The sequence below is a fragment of the Plodia interpunctella genome, chromosome 28 (genome assembly GCF_027563975.2).
Source record: "Plodia interpunctella isolate USDA-ARS_2022_Savannah chromosome 28, ilPloInte3.2, whole genome shotgun sequence".
Taxonomy (NCBI): domain Eukaryota; kingdom Metazoa; phylum Arthropoda; class Insecta; order Lepidoptera; family Pyralidae; genus Plodia; species Plodia interpunctella.
Genome location: NC_071321.1, coordinates 2,318,555 through 2,341,957, shown reverse-complemented (window position 1 = coordinate 2,341,957; position 23,403 = coordinate 2,318,555). Strand labels below are relative to the sequence as shown.

The 23,403-nt window shown below is 37.4% G+C and overlaps 2 protein-coding genes across 4 annotated transcripts in view; one reads left to right on the top strand and one right to left on the bottom strand.

The window, feature by feature from the left end:
* The window catches only part of egg (eggless), a 38,817-nt gene that overhangs the window by 10,365 nt on the left and 5,049 nt on the right, over window positions 1-23,403 (top strand). For 2 of the 3 annotated variants that reach the window (XM_053766172.1, XM_053766170.1), the window contains exons 10-33: window positions 1-74; window positions 336-484; window positions 1,125-1,240; window positions 1,675-1,814; window positions 2,101-2,142; window positions 2,984-3,073; window positions 4,029-4,070; window positions 4,488-4,553; window positions 5,540-5,641; window positions 6,284-6,404; window positions 6,835-6,955; window positions 7,533-7,732; window positions 8,121-8,299; window positions 8,702-8,797; window positions 9,851-9,958; window positions 11,146-11,291; window positions 16,637-16,832; window positions 17,695-17,862; window positions 18,368-18,565; window positions 20,194-20,307; window positions 20,784-20,900; window positions 21,587-21,708; window positions 22,240-22,364; window positions 23,074-23,140. The exon at window positions 1-74 is cut by the window's left edge and continues 99 nt beyond it. In XM_053766172.1, the coding sequence (XP_053622147.1) occupies window positions 1-74; window positions 336-484; window positions 1,125-1,240; window positions 1,675-1,814; window positions 2,101-2,142; window positions 2,984-3,073; window positions 4,029-4,070; window positions 4,488-4,553; window positions 5,540-5,641; window positions 6,284-6,404; window positions 6,835-6,955; window positions 7,533-7,732; window positions 8,121-8,299; window positions 8,702-8,797; window positions 9,851-9,958; window positions 11,146-11,291; window positions 16,637-16,832; window positions 17,695-17,862; window positions 18,368-18,565; window positions 20,194-20,307; window positions 20,784-20,900; window positions 21,587-21,708; window positions 22,240-22,364; window positions 23,074-23,140 (2,899 nt within the window). The remainder of the gene's footprint in view (window positions 75-335; window positions 485-1,124; window positions 1,241-1,674; window positions 1,815-2,100; window positions 2,143-2,983; window positions 3,074-4,028; window positions 4,071-4,487; window positions 4,554-5,539; window positions 5,642-6,283; window positions 6,405-6,834; window positions 6,956-7,532; window positions 7,733-8,120; window positions 8,300-8,701; window positions 8,798-9,850; window positions 9,959-11,145; window positions 11,292-16,636; window positions 16,833-17,694; window positions 17,863-18,367; window positions 18,566-20,193; window positions 20,308-20,783; window positions 20,901-21,586; window positions 21,709-22,239; window positions 22,365-23,073; window positions 23,141-23,403) is intronic. The other variant, XM_053766171.1, reaches the window with a different exon arrangement.
* LOC135310000 (uncharacterized) lies at window positions 15,040-16,132 on the bottom strand (the record flags this gene model as incomplete). The annotated part of the gene is made up of 1 exon (XM_064436899.1): window positions 15,040-16,132. A coding segment is annotated over one exon (900 nt), but the record flags the coding sequence as incomplete, so codon positions are not given.

Sequence of the window (23,403 nt, the reverse complement as noted above, 5' to 3'; positions counted from 1 at the left end):
ATTTCGACGCGAACAAGAAGAAGAAGTATAGAGTTTGCGTTGCGTGCGCAGACGCCGTGGCCGAGAGGTCTAAGGTGAGAGAAAATGTACTAATGCAGGCTCCACTTTGAAGCGACAATTTGGATGACAATGGATTATTATGATATGCATGACCAGATTATGCACATAGTATCGGCTCTCGACTAGGGAACTCCACAACGGTTTAATACACATGATTTTTTGGATGTCTCTGATGACAAAGTATGCGTGAAAAATGACATTTTTGTTAAAACTTATAGCAATTTGTCTACGGAACCCTATGAAGCGCTTATTAAAATCAATTTTGCTGTTTTCAGGGTCTAGTAAAAGGCGTGAAAGAATTGACCCCTCTTCTAGAGCTGGACCTTCGGAAGGTTTCCTCGGAAACTGTCGAGATTTCTGACTCGGACTCCGACGACGGTGATGCGTTCGTGAAGCCTGAAGCGCTAGGAGAGAGCGCCGTTAAGTGAGTCTTATTTGTATGATGTTAAGGTTCATTTCCTTTCAGGTGATCTTGGTGATGAATTCTCAATAAAAAAATTAGTTTTTTTTTTACGATGGTTGAGTTTGTTTTTTTAAATGGACTTTCCAAGCAACTTTAAATGTTCGTATAATGGTCCAGCGGTATTGCGGCCACAATGACTTTAAATATAACTATTTTAACTAGAGCGTACATATTTTTTACAATTTTCTGACCTTGTCAAATAGGCTAGCTATTCTTAAAAGAGGCAACAAAGCAAAGTTTTGTCCGGTAGTCTGTTCCACAATTTTTGGCTCTGTCAACCCGTTAATGGATAAAGACGTCTATCCTCTATGTAAAAAACGTTAAAAGAGTATAATTTCCGGGTGAGTTTCACGAGCGTTTTCACTTCATTAGTGTCCGTTTTTTTATTTAAATAAAGAAGTTTATAGTTTTTTTTAATAAAGAATCTTTTAAAAATATTAAATGTTTATAAAATTAACATTGTGCCAGTACTTTGCTTATTTATAAAATAGGATAATTAAATTGATTACTGCGAATGGTACAATTTAATAAACAATAATGACAGCCCGCGGCGAGGTTCAAAACGCTCGTGAAATTCACCCTTTCATTGTTCCATCGCCAGATATTTAGAAGACAATTTAGCTGACGTGATCAACGAGACCTGGATCAAATACAAGTTGGACGAGAGGTTGACCGATGCTCAGATGGAGTTGAACAAAGCGTTGGAGAAGCTGGAAGGTGAGATACGTAATCTCTCTCACTCTTCTGAGCGATTTCTCGGTTGCCTCCACCGCTCTATAGTGGCGGAGTCCAGGATCGCTTCTTATTCTGCTTGACTTCGCACTGTCCATCTTTGACAAATAATAATATGTCAATTTGCTATTCGAATGATGAGGAAAAAGTGCCTACGAAAGTCTAATTTCTGAATTAATATTTTTAACTTCGGAAATTAGACCTTCGTAGGCACTTTTTCACCTAATTTTTAACTTGTATTTAGTACTTTTGCCCGCTGCTTCGCCCGCGTATATTTCTACAAACTTTCACCCCCCCCCCCCCCCCCCTATCATAGTCGTTTGGGGGTTGATTTTAAAAAATCTCCAGCGATTCACAAACACCGTCATATAGTGGCAGTAGACGCATATACGCAATTTGGTCTACATTTTTTTTTCCAGCCGATAGCAAGGAAATCGATACAATGCTGAACGAATGCCAAGTCGCCACGGATCTGCTCAGAAATCAACTCTACGCCACGTTCGAGCCGGAGAGACGGGAATTGACCGCCATTTGCATTGTGGACACGCCTTTGGAGAAAGTTAGTGTAACTAGATTTGTCAATGGAATGGAAACTAGATCTTAACTTCATCAAAATAAGGATGACTTTAAGCACAAACCTTTTTGATGATTTTAGACGCGTTTCAATGTACAATTTTTTCAATCTTTTTATATACTTGGGACGTTATGATCTTGTGTCGAACTTAGTTTGGGGCTAACTCAGTCTGTGTGATATTAAGTTATCACAAACTTTGCTTAAAGAAATTGAACCTTAACGACATATTTACAAGACTTATTTTTGTTTCTAAAAATTCATGTTGTTTTAGTCCTCATATTTCGATTCTGGCACCAATGCTGAGACACTTGATGTGAGTATTTTTCATTTATTAACATTACATTTTCGACTGTGACGCCTCTAAGCTCTCGGTTTGCAAATTCTTTTTTTTTATTATTAAATTAGATTCGGCTTTGGTTTTATGAACGACCTCCTGCCTGACTATAGCCCTCTGGGAATGCTGTTTTGTTTTTGCTGTCAAGGCCGTATATCCCTAAGTCGCCTCATATCTGTTTTAAGTTTATAAACAACTTTAACTTTTAAATTATTAATATAATTTACTAACTTTACCAAAAAAAAATATGTAGAATTCGGATATTAAACAAATAATCACCTATAAAAATAACTATAATTATCGAAAAAATAAAATAAAAATACAGTATTTACGTCTTTCATATTTCGTGGCCGTCGAGCTACTGTATGAATCACATTAAACTGTGTTTAATGGATATAACTGTGTTTAATAGCTGCGCCCCGGGGCTTCGCTCCCGTGGGAATTTCTGCATAAAAAGTACCCTATGTATTATTCCATGTTGTATTCTACCCGCGTACCTACATACATCCTAACAAACTTTCGCATTTACAATATTAGTAGGATGATAAAGTTTAAATGGATTTGTTATACATGTCACACACGCTCTTTAACTTATTTTTGAAAATAATAATAAGATGAAAACATTCTGGAATCGAGCGGGAATTGAACCCGAGGCGATCTTGACCACTGAGCTATCGAGACCGTGCCAGTTCGGCTGAATTAATTCATCTCTTTACGTCTTACGCCGACGTACAGTATTTTCATTAGAGAGTAGTAGGTACTCTTGTATAGAGCACTGTCATCTCATTATTATTTGAATTGGAAATTTTTGATATTTCAGAAGGGACTCAAACGTCATAGCAGCTCCGCGGTTGCCGAGCAACCAGCGAAAAGAGCCGCCATACCGCTTGGTTACACGCCTCTCGATGACGTAATTGTTAACAATCAATTGTAATAGAGTAGTTGCCAGCAACCATCGAGTCGTTTCGCATTGAGACGCAGCGAACCAATCACATTGCGCCATTGTGACGCGACGACAACCACACCGCAATGTGATTGGTTCGCCGCGTCTCACGAATCGATTCGATGGTGACATGTGAACGCAATAAGCACACAGTTACTGTTTTCCACGTGTCACAAGTTATTTGTTAGACGAATTAAAAAAAAACTCCGATTTTCAATATTAATTTGGCTACAACTTTTGATCAAACCTATCTAAGAACTACCGCATAAATTTTTATGCTATCAAATAAAAATACCGCATCCAAATCGGTTCACACGTTGGTGAGCTACGGTATCACGTATAAAGACATACAGACAGACACACTTATCGGTCAAACTTATAACATCCCTCTTTTTGCGTTGGGGGTTAAAAAGCCTTTTTTTCATACTTAAAAAAATACTAAATGTCACTATAAATAAAAAGTGGTCAATCAAAGTGACATTTGGTTATCGTGTGTCATTATATGAATGTGTTTTTATATTTTATTGCCTATACATAAAATACATAAAATTACTTTTTAATGTCTATACATAAAACTAACATACTAATTACATGAATAAAATGACTGTTTGCGGTTGTGACATTTAGGCCGTGGCTTTCGGCCCACAAATTATTTAGATCTATCTCCACCAAAATTGAGGTGAATAGTAGTGACCAGAAGGCTGGCATATATCTCGCCCAGAGAATAATCATTGCCATTCAGCGTGGCAATGCTGTCAGCCTTCTGGGCACGCTACCTCAAGGCAACGAATTGTCGGGTCTGACATTTTTGTAAATAATTATCTATATAATTTTTACCCTCTTTAAAGATTTTTAATTATTAATTAATTAGGTCCAAGCTTAGTCTTTGATTTTGTTAAACATATTATTTATGCATTTGCAGGATACGAAATCGAGCAATCTTGATGCTGGCAATGATGATGATGTGAGGAATAATTCTGTACTTCTTCTCTTTTCTGTAATGATGATGTGAGGAATAGTTCTGTGTCTTTTCATTCTCGTGGCGACTTCTTTTTGGATTTTTTTCGATTGTATGCTTCGACCTTTAAAACTACGGAACGGATTTTGATGCGGGTTATTTTTAATAGACAGTGTGAATCCTGGGGAAGGTTTATGCGTGTAATTTACTATGGTTTGAACCGAGTGAAACCGGTACGGGCTACTAGTCCTAACTAATATTATAAATGGGAATGTAAGTTTGTTACCTATTCACGCTATATGTACTCAACCAATCTTCTTGAAATTTTGTATACATGTAGTTTGAAGTACGGAGAAGGACACAGTGTACCTAACTGTTCCCGTGGGAAATCTAGTTTTAAATAAACAAAATCTTCGTTTACAGAAAGACGTATCAGTGGTGAAGTTATCAGCGGAAGTGGCACCTTCAGACCTGCCTCCGCCGGGTGAGGTAAGTATGCCTTGTGTACAAGGCAGATGACTAATTTTTATTTCGTTGACTATTCGAAGGCCCTTATATTATTAGAAACAAAAAAATATATAAAAAATAACAATGATTTCAATTATATCACACATTATTGTGTGATAATAGTGATATAATTGATGGTGCAGTGGTAAGATTCTTGCCACTAAACCGAGAGGACCCGGGTTCGATCCCCGGTCGGGTCATGATGGAAAATGATCTTTTTCTGATTGGCCCGGGTCTTGGATGTTTATCTATATATGTATTTATTATATAAAATATAATATCGTTGAGTTAGTATCCCATAACACAAGTCTCGAACTTACTTTGGGACTAGCTCAATTTGTGTGATTTGTCCTAGTATATTTATTTATTTATTTATTATGTATGACAAAAATAAAATCACACATTTTTGGACTCGTCCAAACGTAGCTTATTTGTATTTTATTATTTAGTAGTTGTAATAATACAAAATTGTTACAGTCTATGAATTATAACAATTTATTTTCTCTTCATACACATTATTTTTGCATTTTCTGACCCTATTGTCTGTCAATATCGCCAACTTAAAGAAACATTTATTTCAGATCACTAAACCCATATACAAATTCAAGATAAAATATCAATTATAAATTACTATAATCAATTACTATTATATTTCTAAAATAATAATTGACCGAGCGAGCGAAGCGATACGAGCGAGGTCTACAAATCGACTTGGCGCCCCATGATCTTAAAAAAAAAATGTTTAAGTTCACGGGGCAAAATTGTGAATATTTCAAAAACGACTTAACCTATTTTGTTGCCCCACGAACTTAAAAATTCTATTGACAGATCCCACATAACTTTTAAATTTCATCAAAATCAGACCAACGGTTTGAAAGTTATCGCGTTACAAACATACATACATACATGCACACATACACACGCACACAGACATGCCGAGATGCCGCATAAATATTTTTTTTGTACAGATAATTCGACCGCGACTTAGTACCGGCACAGCGGTGTTCGCTATGAGAAACTCCTTCTGCACCTGGGTGCCCAGCAAGATAGTGGAAAGCTTCCCCAAAAATGTAAGTTGTTGAGTGAATAACATTCCTTAACCCAATAGCAATAGAGATCATAATACCCGTGTAACTCCGACAGCTGTGCCCGGCAATATAGTAGAAAGTTTTCCTAAAAACTATATTAAAAACTTATTGTTCAGTCAATAATATAACCTTATTGTAATAGCCATAGTGGTGCTAATACAGTAGCAAGCTACAGTGGCTACGTATAGTGGAAAGTTTGCCTAAATTTTTCCTTATTCCAATAGCAATAGAAATAATAATAATAATATATAATATAATAATAATAGTTCTTTATTTTAGGTAAAACCCTACACATTACATACATTTGTACATATGTAAAATAAATAAAATGTAATTATCTAATAATAATATTAATACCCAGAGCCGTATGCCCTCTTGCTATATGGATACCGGAAAAAAATATCAGATGTTTGTGTGTTTAGTTTTCTTGACCTATGTATTTAACGTAGGTTTATAGGCCTGTTTCAACACGAAAATATCATATTGTAATCTGATAGATAAACTAAGTGCTGGACAAATCTGCTCGAAGTGATTCGCCAGTTAGTCCTATACAACACTTGTGATTATCAGATAGTTTATCAGAAAGCGGTAAATATGCCCTAAGTTTCATATATTTGTTTCCAGTTAGCGAACGCCTTTACTATGTGCCGCGTAAAGTTTGAAATCAAACAGAAGATCTCAACTAGAATGTTGTCGGCGAGGTGTCTCGCGTACTTCGAACCGGCTGACGTCAGACTGACTATTGGTGAGTGAGCGGGACGGCTATATGCATGCTATAGTGAATAAATACAAGCTATTATAATGTAGGCATCCGCTAAGAAAGGATTTTTGGAAATTTCGTCCCTAAGGGGGGTGAAATAGGGGTTGCAAGATTGTATGAAACTTCGTCATTTTTCAAGTGAGATAAATATTTGACAACGGGACGGTACACGTTACGGGAAACGGGACTAGATAAGCAACGGGAAACGGATTGGGTCATTATGTGATAAAATGACTAATAGAGGGTGGACTTTAAATTGATTCTTTGTTTAGAAGGAACATTTACACGGGCAAAGCCGCGGCAGAAATCTAGTATGTATATGTAAGTTTCAAGATGAATTTCATATCAATCATTTCAGCCTAAAGCTTAGAGGTTCAAGATGAATATATCAAAATCTAACAATTGTTTACCTTAGGCACCCGCGTCATCGCGTTGTCCAAAGAGAATGTGAAATTAAACGAACCCAACAAGACAAACAACAAGAGCTTCTACTCCGGCATAGTGGCTGAGATACCCAACCCCGTCAACAATTACAGGTGATTGATGCCAGTAGTTTGTAGCTTCTTGGGTAATCCATATGAGGGTATCCATGAGTTTCCTCATCATTGCTTTAATTGGACACACATAACAACTTTCTTGGCACTATTAATGGAGTGGTTTGCCATTGCCATACACAAGTTAATAATCTACTAGTGCGCAGGTTTCCTCACGATGTTTCCCTTCACCGGAAGCAAGTGATGGTCGATGAAAACTACTATATATGAGTCAGATTGGTATACAAACTCATGTAGCACGAGTGGCATTCGAACCTGGGGCCTATTGATTCACAGGCGGTTGTCTTAACCATTACACCACCACCGCTTTAAATAACCTACGTTTATCCTACTTATTAGTAAATACGAAATGTATATGAGAATTTGTTTCTTTGTGTTTTTTTTGTTTAAGTTTTTTGTTTGTAAGGAATCTACACCAAAACTATTAAACCGATTTTGATAAAAAATCGCACAGATTCAGACGAAACCTTCAGGAGTTACATAGGCTTTTTTGTGGCTTTACCCGAGCGAAGCCGGGACGGCCCACTAGTACTTTATATATGGCAAATATTTTTTCTAGATACCTAATATTCTTCGACCACGGTTACGCGCAATATGTACACCACCGCGACACCCGCGTGGTGTGTGAGAGCTCCACACTCGTGTGGGAGGAGGTCCATCCTAACTCCAGGGAGTTCGTGAAGCAGTACCTCATTGCTTACCCTGAGAGGCCCATGGTGCGGCTGCATGCGGGGCAGCGCCTCAAAACGGAGTGGAACGGTGAGGAACATATGAGATATATGCAGTTTTAGGTTACGTGTTTTGTGCCCGTTTGTGAGTCGAACGGTGAGAAACATACTGCAAAAGATGTATGAGATACACACTTTTTTATAGGTTTAATTTAAGAAAGAACGATCAAGTTTTGGCGAGAAACGTATGAAAAACATGCTTTTTAACTTTACTTATAAATGATGGCTCAACACTGAATGGGACGGTGAGAAACTCTCGAGAAACATACTGTTTTAGTGTCAGCTGACTTGAATATAAATTTTACATAGTTTGCGAACTCCTCAAATCAGGCACAATACTCAACTTGGGCTTCAGACTGTGAAATAGTGTGAAACACGTGACAAACTTGGTTTTATTTAGAAATGTGTTAAATTTCAAGGAAAATGGTGGGTGACCAAAGTGCTGCAAGTCGACGCCTCTCTAGTAGAAGTGGCATTCGAAGACGACAGGACGGAGTGGATCTACCGCGGCTCCACTCGTCTGGCGCCCCTGTTCTTGGAGCTGCAAGCGGCTGAAAGGCAGAGAGCTAGGCCTTTGCCCAGGAGCAACCAGAGGCGGGTGAGTTCTACCCGGTAGTTCTATTTGGTTAGACTGGCGGTTCGATCGCGGCGCGTGAAAATGTTTATTCAGGCTTGATGCAACACCCCTGGTGTTGCAGGCGTCCATAGGCCGCGGTCACCACTTGCCACGAGGCGGGCCGCGTGCCTGTTTGCTTGCCCAGTAGTAGTATTAAAAAAAGCTACAAGTGACTGAAAGGCAGAAAGCTACCCCTCTTGACGGGTCAGTTCTACTGGTAGTTCTATGAAATTATTCTGGTAAATCTACCGCGGTTCTCAATTGACGCACACATTCTCGGAGCTACAAGCGGCGAGTAACCAATTATGGGCGAGTTCTACCAGTGGTTCTATCAACAACAACTGTACTATAAAAAAAATATTATTGTATTGTTTTCGTTCCCAGTTGAACATGCCATACGTGGAGTACACGCGTTCGGAGGAACAGAATAAGGCCGACGCTCTAGCGGCCGAGCAGACGAGGCAGCAACAACAAAACGAGGTGAGAGATTATTGCTATCAAGTTAAAGTTCAAAATCGCCAAGACGAGCCAAGCGAAGCGCAAGGGCGCTACCTAATTTTTCTCGAAACATTTCGTAGTAATTTTGAACCCTCGTAACTTTGGTTTGGATAATGCCAGATAGTTTTATTTTATTTATTGATTTATTCAGTACGTACACTAGCATTACAGATGACTCCAATACAATAGCGTACTTAATTAATTTAATCTATGACCTTAACTAATTAAATTATAACATAAAACATACAAAGTTACCCTTGTGAATTCAGCCAATGAAGTTAAAATTTTCAAGATATAATACCACGAGTATATTAACTAAACATAAAGCTACACGTTTTAACTAGAATGTAGAGTATGTGAAGTTAGATATGGTAAAGTTTGGGCGCATATATCAAGAATTTTAGCTCTACATGAGATCTAACCACTTTTTTCTGCATTTTGGCTAAAGTTCTTGATTCTAAAGATGTTTGTGAAGCAAACTAGACTCGTCTCGGTAACATTTTTACATGAAAATGTTTTTGGTGGGATAATTATTATATTTTATCCGAGCGAAGCCGGGCGGGTTGTTAATAATAAAAATAAATAAATTATATTTTAGGTTACAAGATCCATATGGAAGCTAAGGGCCTGTTTTGTTAAACGATAATATTATAAAATCCTACTAATATTATAAATGCAAACATTTGTGAGAATGTATGTGTGTTTGTTACTCTTTCAGGCAAAATCTACTGAACGGATTGTTATGCAATTTGGTACACGGGTAGAATATGACCTGGAATAACACAGGATACTTTTTATCCCGAACGGGAGCGAAGCCCCGGGTCGCAGCTAGTTAAGTACGTCCAAACCTGAAAACAGGAATACAACACACACCCAACACTATCTGTTGGTGAAAACCGTACAAAAATCCGTCCGGTAGTTTTTGCGTTTATCGCGATCACACAGACAGACAAGAAGCAAATATTATAATATTTTATTTCGGATCGAAAATACGAATAACTATTTAGTGATGAGTATGAATATGTGTTTTCACAGGAAATGCGACGCCAACGCGCCGTGGCTAAGAAATCAACCGCGCTCCCAATACCGCCACCCAGCCAGACGTCACAATCTAACTTGGACAGCGTCACTAGTCGAGTTGTGGTTAGTATTTGTTATCTCTCTCTCTCTCATCCTACCAACAGTCTCGGCTGTGGCGCCCCGTAGCCCAGGATCTGCTATAGCCTGCGGTTAAGCAAAAAGAGATTTAAGTATTTTTCATACCAACTTTAACCCAATTTACGATCTCTTAGATTTTAAAAAAGCAGATTTTTTTATTTTCAGCGTCAAAATTAACCTTTAATTTCGTCAAAACTATCAGCCCTTTGATCCAATCTTGATAAATAAAGTTTGAATAAAATATATCGATTTATATAAATGAATTTTTTTTATTTATATGACTATTAGAAGGGGATATTAATAAAAACACCAGTGAAAAATTACTGTGATAATGACAATGCTTTTGAAGTTATGACAAATAAAAAATCACACATTTTTGTCCAAATGCTCCTTAAATGACACTGACACGTGACGTCACGATTGAGTAATATTATCGCAAATAAATCTGTGTTCGTTGGACAGCTGCATTCAATTTTGCTTGTGTCGTTTATTGTGATAACTTTTTAATAACAGCAGGCCTACCATCAACTTTTACAGAACGATTCCAATGCAACTCAGTTCGATTTAGGAACCTAAAATGAATCGCATTCAAACAAAAAATTTAGTCGATGGTACGAATTTGCGATGCAGAAGTTCAGTTTAGGTCGTAAAGTGGATCGCGTTAAGAGATGATGGTAAGCCCCCTGTTGTTACAAAGTTTTAGTTTTTTTATGATGGTTGAGTTTGATTTTATAATTACATACTTGAAAATGGACTTTCCAATCATATAATGATCCAGCTGAACTGTTACAGTCTACGAATAATCATAATGATACTAAACATATCAATTTTACATAGATAAAACATATTTATTACAATTTTATGACCTTGTAAACTTCTCTATTTTTTGAGCTTACCCTCTATATATTTGATGACCTCGGTGGCGCAGTAGTAAAGTGCTTGCCTCTTTACAGAGAGGTCCCGGGTTCGATCCCCGGTCGGGTCATGATGGAAAATTATATTTTTCTGATTGGCCCGGGTCTTGGATGTTTATCTATATGTGTATATGTTATAAAATATAGTATCGTTGAGTTAGTATCCCATAACACAAGTCTCGAACTTACTTTGGGGGCTGGCTCAATTTGTGTGATTTGGCCTAATATATTTACCTTATTATAATCTTTGTCCCCCAGTACTACACGCCCAAAAACGCAGTGAAACCATACAAGATGACGCCACACACTTGTTCCCCAAAATGCAAGCGTACTGATGTATTGGCTCTTAAGGACTTGAGGACATACAACCCTTTGGCCAAACCATTGCTTAGCGGTTGGGAGAGGTGAGATAAATATATATTTATTTATATTAATTGACGGAAAGATTCATATTTGAAATTGACAGAAAGGGGCATAACATATATCAGCTTAGAATTTGTTTTAATTTTGTATGTATTTTTATAATATATATTTATTTATTTTATTTATTTTATTTTATTTTATTTTGTTCGGAGAACATACAGTCTTAAATAACAATGCAATTTCTAACTTAGAGTCTATAGACCATTTACATATTCTCGCATGTAAAATGCTAAGAAGCTTGTCTGTTTAAAGAGAAGTAAGAAAAATAACAAATAATTGGATAATTCATAAAGTTAACACAAAATAACAGTAAAAGCGAAAAAGATTCCAACTCAACTTCAAGTTTGAGAGTCATTAAACCAAGCCCCGGAAACCGTTTTTATAAATTTATTTGGGTTTGAGTTAAACAAATCGAGCTCGGGACATACAGCCAGCTTATTTAGCTCTCTAGCTGATCTAATAAAATAACTATTTTTCCTATATTTACTAGCACAACAAGGTACATAGAGAAATGAAGGTACGCGCACTGCACGATTGGGTACTTTTAAATTAATTTTACTTAGCAAATTTGGGGCGTCTACGGTACTTTGAAAAATTTTGACATGAAATGTTATATCAGAAATTTTTCTTCTAACTTGCAATGGTAAAATATGATGCCTAGCACACATTGCTTCATAAGTAGAATCATTGCACTTCGTTTTAAATTGCAAAAACTTTAGAACCTTACGTTGAATCGTTTCTAGCCTATCTATATAAACGTTATATAAGGGGTTCCAAACCTGTGAACAATACTATAAAGAACTACGGACCAATGCACAATACAGAATTTTGTAAAGTTTAATATTATTAAATTGAGAGCAAGACCTTTTTACAAAGCCTAGTACTTTATATGCCTTCTTATAAATATGGTCAACATGTTTCTCGTATGACATTTTAGAATCATGGATAATGCCGAGGTCCCTGATCTCTTCTACCTGTTTTAAACTTTCGTTTTTTAAAGAATATTTATAGAGTACAGGATTAAATTTTCTTGTGAAAGATATAGTTTGGCATTTATCCACATTAAGATCGAGTTTATTTATGCGACAGTATTCATCAAACCTATTAAGGTCCTCTTGAAGCTGTTGACAGTCCGAAATGTTATTAATGCTTTTAAATATCTTCATGTCATCTGCATATATCAGGAACCTGGAATTAACAAAACAGGACCCAACATCATTAATAAAGATGTTAAAAAGCAAGGGACCCAAAAGGGAACCTTGGGGTACACCTGATGGTACATGACGCCACCTAGAGGAAAACCCGTTAATGGCTACGGCTTGTGAACGATTTTCTATGTAGGAAGTGAACCAACGATATAGATTGCCATGGATTCCTGCAAGATAAAGTTTTTGTAGTAGCAAGTCGTGGTCTATGCGGTCAAAAGCCTTGCTATAGTCCGTAAATACAACATCTACCTGACCCCCAGCGTCCATATTAGATGTTACAAAGTCAGTAAAAGTTAAAAGATTAGTAGCAGTCGATCGCTTCTTTAAGAACCCATGTTGCTCTTCCATAAATACATTTGAAAGTGCATGATAAACATCCGCATGAACCAATTTTTCAAGAATCTTAACAAATATGCATAATTTTGATATAGGCCTAAAATTTTTTATATTATTTTTACTACCGCTTTTATGCACTGGTGTTATAAATGCACTTTTCCATATCTGCGGCACAATACCTTCATTAATGGACCGCTGGAAGAGGATAGATAACGGGCGAGCCAAACCATCCGCGCAACCAATAATAAATTTTGCATCGATTTTGTCAGGTCCAGCACCCTTAGATGCGTCAAGTGAATTTAAAAGCTTAAGAACTGAATCGCGACTTATTTTGACATCACTAATAGCCATAGAACTTGATGTGTATGTATCCTGGGGGGGGGCTTACAGTATGAGAGTTAAGCAAGGAATCATCGAGGAAATTGGATTGAAAGTAGGTTGCAAATAAGTTACAAATATCTTCACCAGTGTCCGCCGACTGATTTTCATAAAACAATGATGAAGGCAGAGAGTGACATCCAGATCTATTTGATTTAATAAAAGACCAAAAATGTTTAGGTTGCTTAATGATATTCAGTTCTGACTGAACAATATAATTATTATAGCATTCCTGCTCCATTAACTTGGCTCTTTCTCGTAAAAGAATGAACGTTTCACGATCCGCGGTATTACCATACGTTTTTAATTTCTTAAAATATTTATATTTTTCTTTCAATAATTTCTTTAAGGGTGAAGAATACCAGGGAGGAAATTGGCCGGGAGACAATATTTTTTGGGGGATATATCTATTTCTAAGGTTATATAAGTGACTGTAAAATATATCAATTGCTTCTTCTAAGGTATTTTTGTATAAGCAAGCATCCCAGTCAATATCATTTAATGCTGAATTTATAGCCTCAAAGTTAGCTTTATGATACATATACTTATGCCTAGGGTTAGATTGCAGCGCACTAACTCGTAGGGAATCTAAAATAACTTCTAACGACTTATGGTGCGGTTCTTCAGGTACTAAAGGTTGTTTACAATGTGAGACACGGAGGTAATGATTCGAAAATACGTAGTCCAAAATGCGATTGAACGTACTATTTCTATGATAATTAAACTGATTAAGATTACACTCCGTTAATGTATTAAAAAATAATAACTGTGAACCACCATTTATTCCACTAGGTTGAAAAAAGTTGATATCACCCTGCCACTCAATATTTTTTAAATTAAAGTCCCCCATAATTAAAAATAAGTCATTGGGGCACGAACTAAAAATATTCGACAACTTTTCCGAAAAATTTGAAAGTTGTAAGTTGAAAGAATTACCTAAATTTTCCTTACAAAGGTAAATTGTACAAATATGTAATTTAACGTTATCTTTGTTGTAAGTGTTATGGTCTTTATTATCTAATGTAATCGTAACCCATAAATCCTCGGCTGACGAGCGCCACTCCGGTCGTTCGATGGCCGATAGGTCTCGATGTACCGCAAGCAAGGTACCTCCTCCATAAATCTCATTTGTCAATTCGTAATTCCTATCCCGCCTGAATACCACGTATCGATCGTCAAATAGCTCACTATCGTTCAAACCGTCCAGAAGCCATGTCTCAGTCAACGAGATGATGTCATAATTTGATAAAAGAAGATTACGTTTAAAAATGTGCGTCTTAGTTCGTAGCCCTCGAGTGTTTTGGTAAAAAGCTACTATATTCCGTGAAACCATAATAAATGCAGCATATACATAAAACCACTGCGAAACTTATTAATAAAATTACTAGTCCAAAATTGCGAAATACTATGATAAAACATATCAAACAAACTTAAGCAACATAATAAGCTATTCTTTAAATTGCAATTAAAAACTTTTCGTGCGAGATTTAAAGAATTTAGAACAAAGTGCCAATTGTAAATGTCCTGTCTAACAAATAATAAAATGAAATGTAACATTTTATGTAAAATTTTAAGCAGTTTATTTACTAAGCTAGAAGAGTTATAGTTATAAGTACGACTTTGTTTAAAAGTGTTTAAAAAATGCGAATGTGGGGTAAGAAATGACAATATCCAATTATGTACGGTGCTTATGATAAATAAATAAGAACTTGTTATGCATAAAGGGCATGTGAATTGTGCGAAACTGGACTTTAAGTCCGCGCGTAAGCGATTACAAAGGCGTGAGAATTGCATAAATCTGCATTGCGTATAAGGCATACTTACGCGTGGCAGCCAGGTGGCTGCTCCGAGCCGATTGACGTAGAAACCCAAGCGACGCAGGTAACAAAAGGCTAGGAATGCGGCAATGGCTCTCAAACTAGTTGGAACTTTAACAAAATAATATGACATGAAACAAAAATATAGAATAATTAACAAACGATATTTCACATAAAAATGACTCAAACTATCTTCAAGAGGTCCTTCTCGTTTTTTATAACAAAAATTGGAGATGTATCCGATTTTCGGGCCATAATTTTTGAGTGTTTTACCCAAATATATCTGAAATCCTTCTCACGAGCGGCGGATCTTGCTTTATTTAGAAGGATTTTGTATTTTTGCGTAAGATGGTCGTTCACATAGAACTGTCCTGTCGTAGGAAATCCCAAATTGTTGAGCCTAAGCTGATTACTTTTCCGTGCTGATGCTACCAAGTCTTCCTTTATGTACCTATTATTGAAAGTAATAATGATAGGCTTTTCTGCATCGGGAACACGAGTGGGGATTCTTGCAATATAACTAATATCCTCCTTCTTAATGTTAAAAACACTCAGCTCACCGATTTTCTGAGCAATCTGATATAAATTCTCATTTTTCTTCTGAGGGATTCCACGAATTTCAACATTATTGGCTCTTGCCCATTGGTCCCTTTCCTCCATCTCCTGCTTCAATCTATTCACTTCTGCCTGTAAGGTCGGGATCTCATTTGCAACTTTCTCAACATTTGAAACGCGGGTCTCCATGGACGAAAAAGCCGCTGTGAAGTCACCAATAGTATTATGTGCCATTTCCACGGAAGCCCTTAAGTCCCCCATCTCCAACTTGATGGCTTTAACATCTTCTACGAGGGTTTTCAGCGGCACAAGGTCGAATACTATCTGATTCAACCTCTCCTGTATCTTATCTAATTGAGAAGGTACAGGAGATGTTGCCGCAGGTGAGAGAGAAGACCCAGTCTTACACGCAGGACAACGCCAAGAATTTTTCCGGTCGCCCAGTCTTCTGAATCCATATTCAGTGATTCCGGCACAGGCGAAGTCATATTGCTTACTGCAAATACTGCATACGGGCCCATCCGTATATTTTATTAACGTTGTTATTCATAAAAAAGTAATATACTCGTGTTTTGTCTCTTTCTGTCAATTAAATATTAAAATATAATAATTTTAAATATTATAAAGGGCGATAGTGACAAAACATATCTTACCTTTGAGTATGTAACATTTTTATGAATAACAAGTTCAGTAATTAACCTTATCCTTAGAGTTTTAATTAAACCGAGTACTTAGTTAATTATTTTTGCATTCTTCTTTATTTTTCGAATAAAAATATATTGATAAAAATGTGATGGTGGCGCCAGTGTACGTAGCGCCTTAAACTGTCAACAAACTTCATGCAAAATAATACAGATAACGGTGTAACGTTTTTATCCCTTACGGGGCAGACAAAGACAAGTGTTGCGAAATTCGAAACTTATTTGGACATTTCGGTAACCCATGTTTGGCAAGTTTATATAGCATTTTCCCTTGATTGACTTTTCACAAGTGTAAAAAGTAATGAACAATAATGTGACCACCATGACACAGACAAGTGGTCCGCTTCAAGGGACACAAGGAAGTGATGTACCGCGCGCCGTGCGGGCGGCGAGTGCGCGACGTGGCCGAGCTGCTGCGCTATCTGCGCTGCGTGCGCTCCGACATGCCGGTCGATCTGTTCGACTTCGGGGCCAGCACGCACTGTCTGGCCGAGTTCGTGCTCAACAAGTGTCTCGTGGGGAAGAAGGTGAGCTCTCGAGGTGCCTTGCTTATCTATATAAATATAAAACTCTTGCATTAGTCAGTGACTGACTGATTGACAGGGTACGCACAGCCGAAATCACTAAGCGTAGAAAGCTGAAATTTGGTGTGTAGGACAGTGTAGGGGAGCACTAAGATGGGATTTGCTGAAATTCCCACGGGAAACGGATTTTTTAAATATATTTTTAAAATTCTTGTATAGATAAATAAATAAATAAAAGTACTTAAAAGGATACAAAAATATTCAAATTGTAAATTCAGATTATTTTTTACACGTGGAGCAAATTTCATCGATATCTGTTTAGTAGAAAAAAGAGAAGAGTTTGTGCTATTTACTACAAAAAGAATATGCTGAACTTTACAATTATAGATATATTGGAATAAAAAGCATACACTAATTATTTTGCGTGTTCTATATTCTACCCGTGTGCCAAATTTCACCAAAATCCCTCGATTAGAATCCGCTCTATTGAGCAACAAAGCGACGGCCAATCTTTGTCCAGTAGAAAATATACCAAGGACTTTAAAATCGTAGTATAATTCACATAAAAAAATGGGTACCCCTAAAAATAAAAGTACCCTATTGCCAGATTCAGTAAATAATACTAATATTATATATATAGAAAGTTTGTGAGGATGTATACATGTGTGTATATGTTTGTTACTCTTAATCTAGACGGATGAAATTTACTTAAAACATAGGGCACTTTTTATCCCGGAATTCCCACGGGAGCGAAGCCCCGGGTCGCAGCTAGTTTGATAATAAATAGTCAACCTTCATCTAAATATCTGATGTCTAGATGGCGCTACTGTTAAATAGAATTATTCAAAAATATGTTTTTTTACAGGACCTCTCCCACGGCAAAGAAAACGTGCCCGTACCATGTGTAAACTATTACGACGAATCGTTGCCGGAATTCTGTTCTTACAACACTGAGCGCACTCCCACTGCTGGGGTCCCGCTCAATTTGGACCCCGAGTTCCTGTGTGGGTGTGACTGCACTGATGATTGTCAGGTAATAAGGTCGAAAATGCTTTGCGCAATTCTGAAGGATTTATGGTAATTTACTGGTGTCTTTTCATAACGTTTAAGCGATTTTAGACCTTATTAACATAGTTAGTACTTGAATCTTTACCGGATTTCATTCTATATTGATGATTGTCAGGTAATATAAGGTCGAAAATTGTTTACATGTTTCTGAAACGAGTGAACATAATGTAGTAGTGTGTTAATATACAGTTTAAGCGATTTTATAAACTAGAGATCTAAAGATTAGATTTTATAAACTAGTGAGTTAGTAGCTGAAGTTATCAGATCCTAAAATATTTTAAATGCGAAAGTAAGTTTGTTTGTTACCTCTTCACGATTTACCTGCTCAGCCAATCTTCTTGAAATTTTGCATACACATAGTCTGAAAGTTCGGAGAAGGACATAGGGTACGTTATATACCGAAATTCCCACGGGAGCGTAGCCCCGGGCCGCAGCTAGTATACCCATATTTAATTCCACGATCTTTGCAGGATAAATCAAAATGCGCCTGTTGGAAGTTGACGCTAGAGGGCGCCAGGACCATAGGGCTGGACAACAACGTGGGCTACGAGTACAAGCGGCTGCCGGAGCCGCTGCCCTCCGGGATATACGAGTGCAACTCCAGGTGCAAGTGCAAGCACACGTGCCTCAACAGGGTGGCGCAGCATCCGCTGCAGCTGAAGTTGCAAGTCGGTGGCTATTTTTTTTCTTTTGTAAAGAAATAAATGTTTTTTTTTGTGTAACATAGGTAATGTATGGTCCTTACATATGAAATTGGCGTTTGGTATAGGAGGAACAAAGAGTCGAATATTTTTTAATATAATATATTTATTTAATCAAAGTAAGAACCATTATTATCTATGTACTTTTGTCATCTCATAGGTAGTTCATTGATCCCTTTACTAAAAAAACCATTCGGAGGGGAATCAATAAAATCTTTGAAGGCGGTTTGGTACTGTCGGAGTTGAATTTTTTCCCTTGGAAGAAGTTATCCAAATTTTGAAAAGAATGGTAATCTGCTGGAGCAAGGTCCGGGGAGTACGGTGGATGTCTTAGACATTCCAATTGAAGCTTTTCTAATTTGGTAGCCGTCTGTTGTGCAGTGTGTGGTCTAGCGTTGTCGTGAAGCAGCAGTGGCGTGGAGCGATTGACCAGCCTCGGTTGTTTGGCAGCTAACTTTTCCATCATAGTTTGCAATTGCTGACACTAGACGTCTGCCGTAATCGTCTGGCCAGATTTGAGAAAACTGTAATGAACGACACCAGCACTAGTCCACCAAACGCTTACAAGTAACTTTTATTGGTTCAATTTTCGCTTGGGGCAGGATTTGGCTGGCTGGCCAGACTCCAGCCATTGCGATGAGCGTTTCCGATTATCGTAGAAAATCCACTTTTCATCACAGGTAATGATTTGATTTAAAAGCCCTTCATTATTGTGCCGGTTAAGTAATATAACGCAGCAGTCGACACGCATTTGCCGGTTTGCTTCTTAATTATCCCAATTTGCTTCAAAGTGGATTAAAATCACTAACTCCTAAGCCTGAAGCTAACTCGGACGTGGTTTGCGATGGATCCGCTTCCACAATAGCCTTCAATTCTTCATTATCAACTAGAGTCTCCGGCCGTCCACGGGGATTGTTCTGCAGGTCGAAATTTCCAGAACGAAAACGTTGGAACCAAAAACGCACTGTGTTTTCTTTTGCGACACGACCGCCATACACATCATTAACTGTTCGAGCCGTTTCCGCAGCACTGGTGCCACGGTGGAACTCGTACTCGTAAATAACGCGATATTTCAAGTTTTCCATTTTGTAAACTGAGTGACGCAAACAGAAAAATCAGACGAAAAAAAACAAGTGAATGACGGTTAACGAAACACAAATACATGTGCAAATAACTGTATAAATTTGAATTTGGAATTCCTAACCAAAGAGGAGAAATTTGTGATTAAAGTGGCCAGTACAACAAAACGCCAATTTCATATGTAAGGACCTAATATATCTATATATATATTTATAAAACTCTTGCGTTACTGAGTGACTGACTGACAGACAATGCACAACCGAAACTACTGGGCGTAGAAAGCTTAAGTTTGGTGTTTAGGTTCCTATGACAGTGTAGGGGAGCACTAAGGGGTTTCCTGAAATTTCCACGGGAAACGGATTTTTACTTACATACGAAGTTGTGGGCAAAAGCTAATATGATTGTATATATATACATTACCTATGTACTATGTTAATTTACATTGCTGTTTATTTAAAACTAGCTGTTGCCCATGGTTTCGCCCGCGTTTATATAACATATAATATAAATGTTAGGTGTTCAAGACGATGAACCGCGGCTGGGGCATCCGGGCTCTGAACGATGTCCCGAAGGGCGCCTTCCTCTGCGTGTACGCAGGGAACCTATTGACCGACGCCACAGCCAACTTGGTGAGTAAACACTCTTCCTTATTGATATATAAGTCGAGTCAAAGAAAAAAAATATATTTTGTTCAATACTTTCAGAGCCATGGCGCTCCGTCATTTTGACGTCCGTCGACAGACAATAATGCAGAAATTGTATGAAGTTGTATGAAGTTTCGATTTACATCTATGCATGTCTGTGTCAAACACTATAGGAAACAACGGACCACGACGTCGGAGCAATGGGGCATGGCACTTACTTTATTATTCATCGCTGCGCCGCGGGGCTTCACTCCCGTGGAAATTTCGGAATAAAAAGTACTCTATGTGTTATTCCAGGTTACATTCTACCCGTGTACCAAATTGCATAACAATCCGTCCAGTACATTTTTCCTGAAAGGGTAACAAACATACATACATTCTCACAAACTTTCGTACTTAAGATTAATCCGCTGTTCTAGATCTAATTACGTGATCATTAATTTATCTATCGTTGTTCACAGGACGGTCTGAACGAAGGAGACGAATACTTGGCAGAGCTGGACTACATAGAGGTGGTGGAACAGATGAAGGAAGGCTTCGAGGAGGACATACCCGACGCGGACAAGAAATTGGACCGGGTAAGATCATTTCCATCATGACCCGACCGGGGATCGAACCCGGGACCTCTCGGTTCAGGGGCAAGCACTTTGCCACTGCGCCACCGAGGTCGTCAATCTATACTATTATTATAAAGAGGTAAGCGTTTGTGAGTTTGTAGGTTTGAGGCGGGTAATCTCCGAAACTACCGAACCGATTTCAAAAATTCTTTCACCATTAGAAAGGTACATTATCCAAGATTGCTATAGGCTATATTTAATCTCAAAATTCCCACGGGAGCGAAGTCCCGGGTAACATCTAGTGTTTTATACGACTGCTTTGAAAATTATTTATATCAGGTGTTGTCAAATAATTAACTTCATTTAAATCATTAACATAATTTGAAGTTACATTCTTACTAACATATTGTGGACTTCTATTGTTTGAATAAAAAAAAAATATTTATTTCTTAAAAAAAATAAACCGGTCAAGTGTGAGTTGAACGCGCGTGATGAAGGTCACGTTTATAGAATTCTTATACAAGCAATGAAATGTTTTTTTTTTTCAATCTAGCGCCATCTTTCTAATTTTTCTCGGATAAAGCAGGAAAACAACAGCGCGCAAATTTAATACAACTAGCGCCATCTATCCCATTGATTTCCTAATTTGTCCATCGAAATTCACCCTTATTGAATTAACATTTGAATTTTGTAATTCTCCCGTGCAGAAGTCTTCGCAGTCTTCCTCTGGAGAGGAGTCGTCAGAAGAAGAGGAAACGCACGCGAAAGATGATGAAGAAGACTATGACTTCCAGCCAGGATTCATTGGCTTGGGAATCCAAGAGTTCAGGTATTTTCAATCTATACTATTATTTTATAAAGAGGTAAGCGTTTGTGAGTTTGTATGTTTGAGGTGGGTAAACCGAAACTACTGAACCGATTTCAAAAATTATTTTACCATTAGAAAGGTACATTATCCAAGATTGCTATAGGCTATATTTTATCTCAAAATTCCCACGGGAGCGAAGCCCCGGGCAAAATCTAGTAAATAATAAATATGTATGGACAAATCACACAGATTGAGTTGGCCCTACTGTTGTTGCATGTTGCGAATGCTGCTTATTGCCTATTACAATGTTGTTCTCTAATTTATCAGCTAATATAAATTCAGCTGATCGGAGTTAATGTGTAAATTTTGTCTTTCGCTGTAAATTTATTTAGGAATTTATTGTATAATTACATGTACTCATATTGTAAAAAAAAACAGTAATATTCTGCATATTTACTAATATGCAGGATATTACTGTATTTTTTTTTATATGAGTATATTTCATATACTGGTTATATATTAGTATGTTATACATAGTCGAATATTTTACAGTAAACGCCTGCGGAAAAGGGACAGGGCGAAAAAGAAAGGCGAAGAGAAGGAGAAAGAGAAAGGGAAGGAGATAGACAAGGGGATGGAGGACGACGGCTGCATCACCATCAGTGACGATGAAGAAGGTTAGATTATTTACTAGATTTATTTAACTTGCAATGTATATACATACATGCAATGTATATAATTATGAAGCAGATAACTTCATCTTTATCTTCATAGTCGTTCCTCATGGCTGAGGGCCGTGGTCATTATGTGGAATTAAACACACATAACGACTTTCTTGGTACTGGTAATGGAGTGGTTTTCCATTGCCTTCTCCATTTCACACACAAGTTAATAATCAACCAGTGTGCAGGTTTCCTCACGCTGTTTTCCTTCACCGGAAGCAAGTGGTGGTCGATGATACATGAGTCAGATTGGTATACAAACTCATGTGGCACGAGTAGGATTCGAACCTGGGACCTTTAGATCCACAGGCGGTCGTCTTAACCATTATACCACCACCGCCTTATCAGATTGAGTTTTTTTATACATGTTCAGTTTAGATGACAATGCATTATTGCGGTAAGCATTATCTGATGTTCACCCTCCATCGGCTCCCGACGAGGGAACTCCTCAACGGTTTACAGCACGGATATGACTTTGTTTTTGTCTTTTGCGTTTGAATACAACAAGATCTCTCTGACGACAATAAAAGCTTGTGTCAAAAATGACATTTTTGTAAAAAAAAAGACAATTTCTTGTCTTTAGATCGCTTTGAAAATAAAATAATTATGATTTCACCCTAATGATGTTTTTAGTGATATTTCACTGGAATTTTTGTTTTTACAGCAAAGGAACCGACCAAGTTTATGGCGCAATCCGGAATCGGTGCGAAAGAGTTCGTTTCTAAATATAAGTGAGTAAACTACAATTTGTAGTATAAAACAAAGTCGCTTCCCGCTGTCTGTCTATATTTATACATAAATCTTTATAACTATGCAACATTTGATGCAGGCTTTTTTATTTGATAGAGTGATTCCTGAGGAAAGTTTAGGAGTTTAGATTAAACTATTACACTTTCACCTGAACACGTATATAGAGTTAATCTGTTACAGACAATAAGGTTTACATTCGAATAGCTATATCTATTTGTATATGTAATGTGTGCATACGTACATA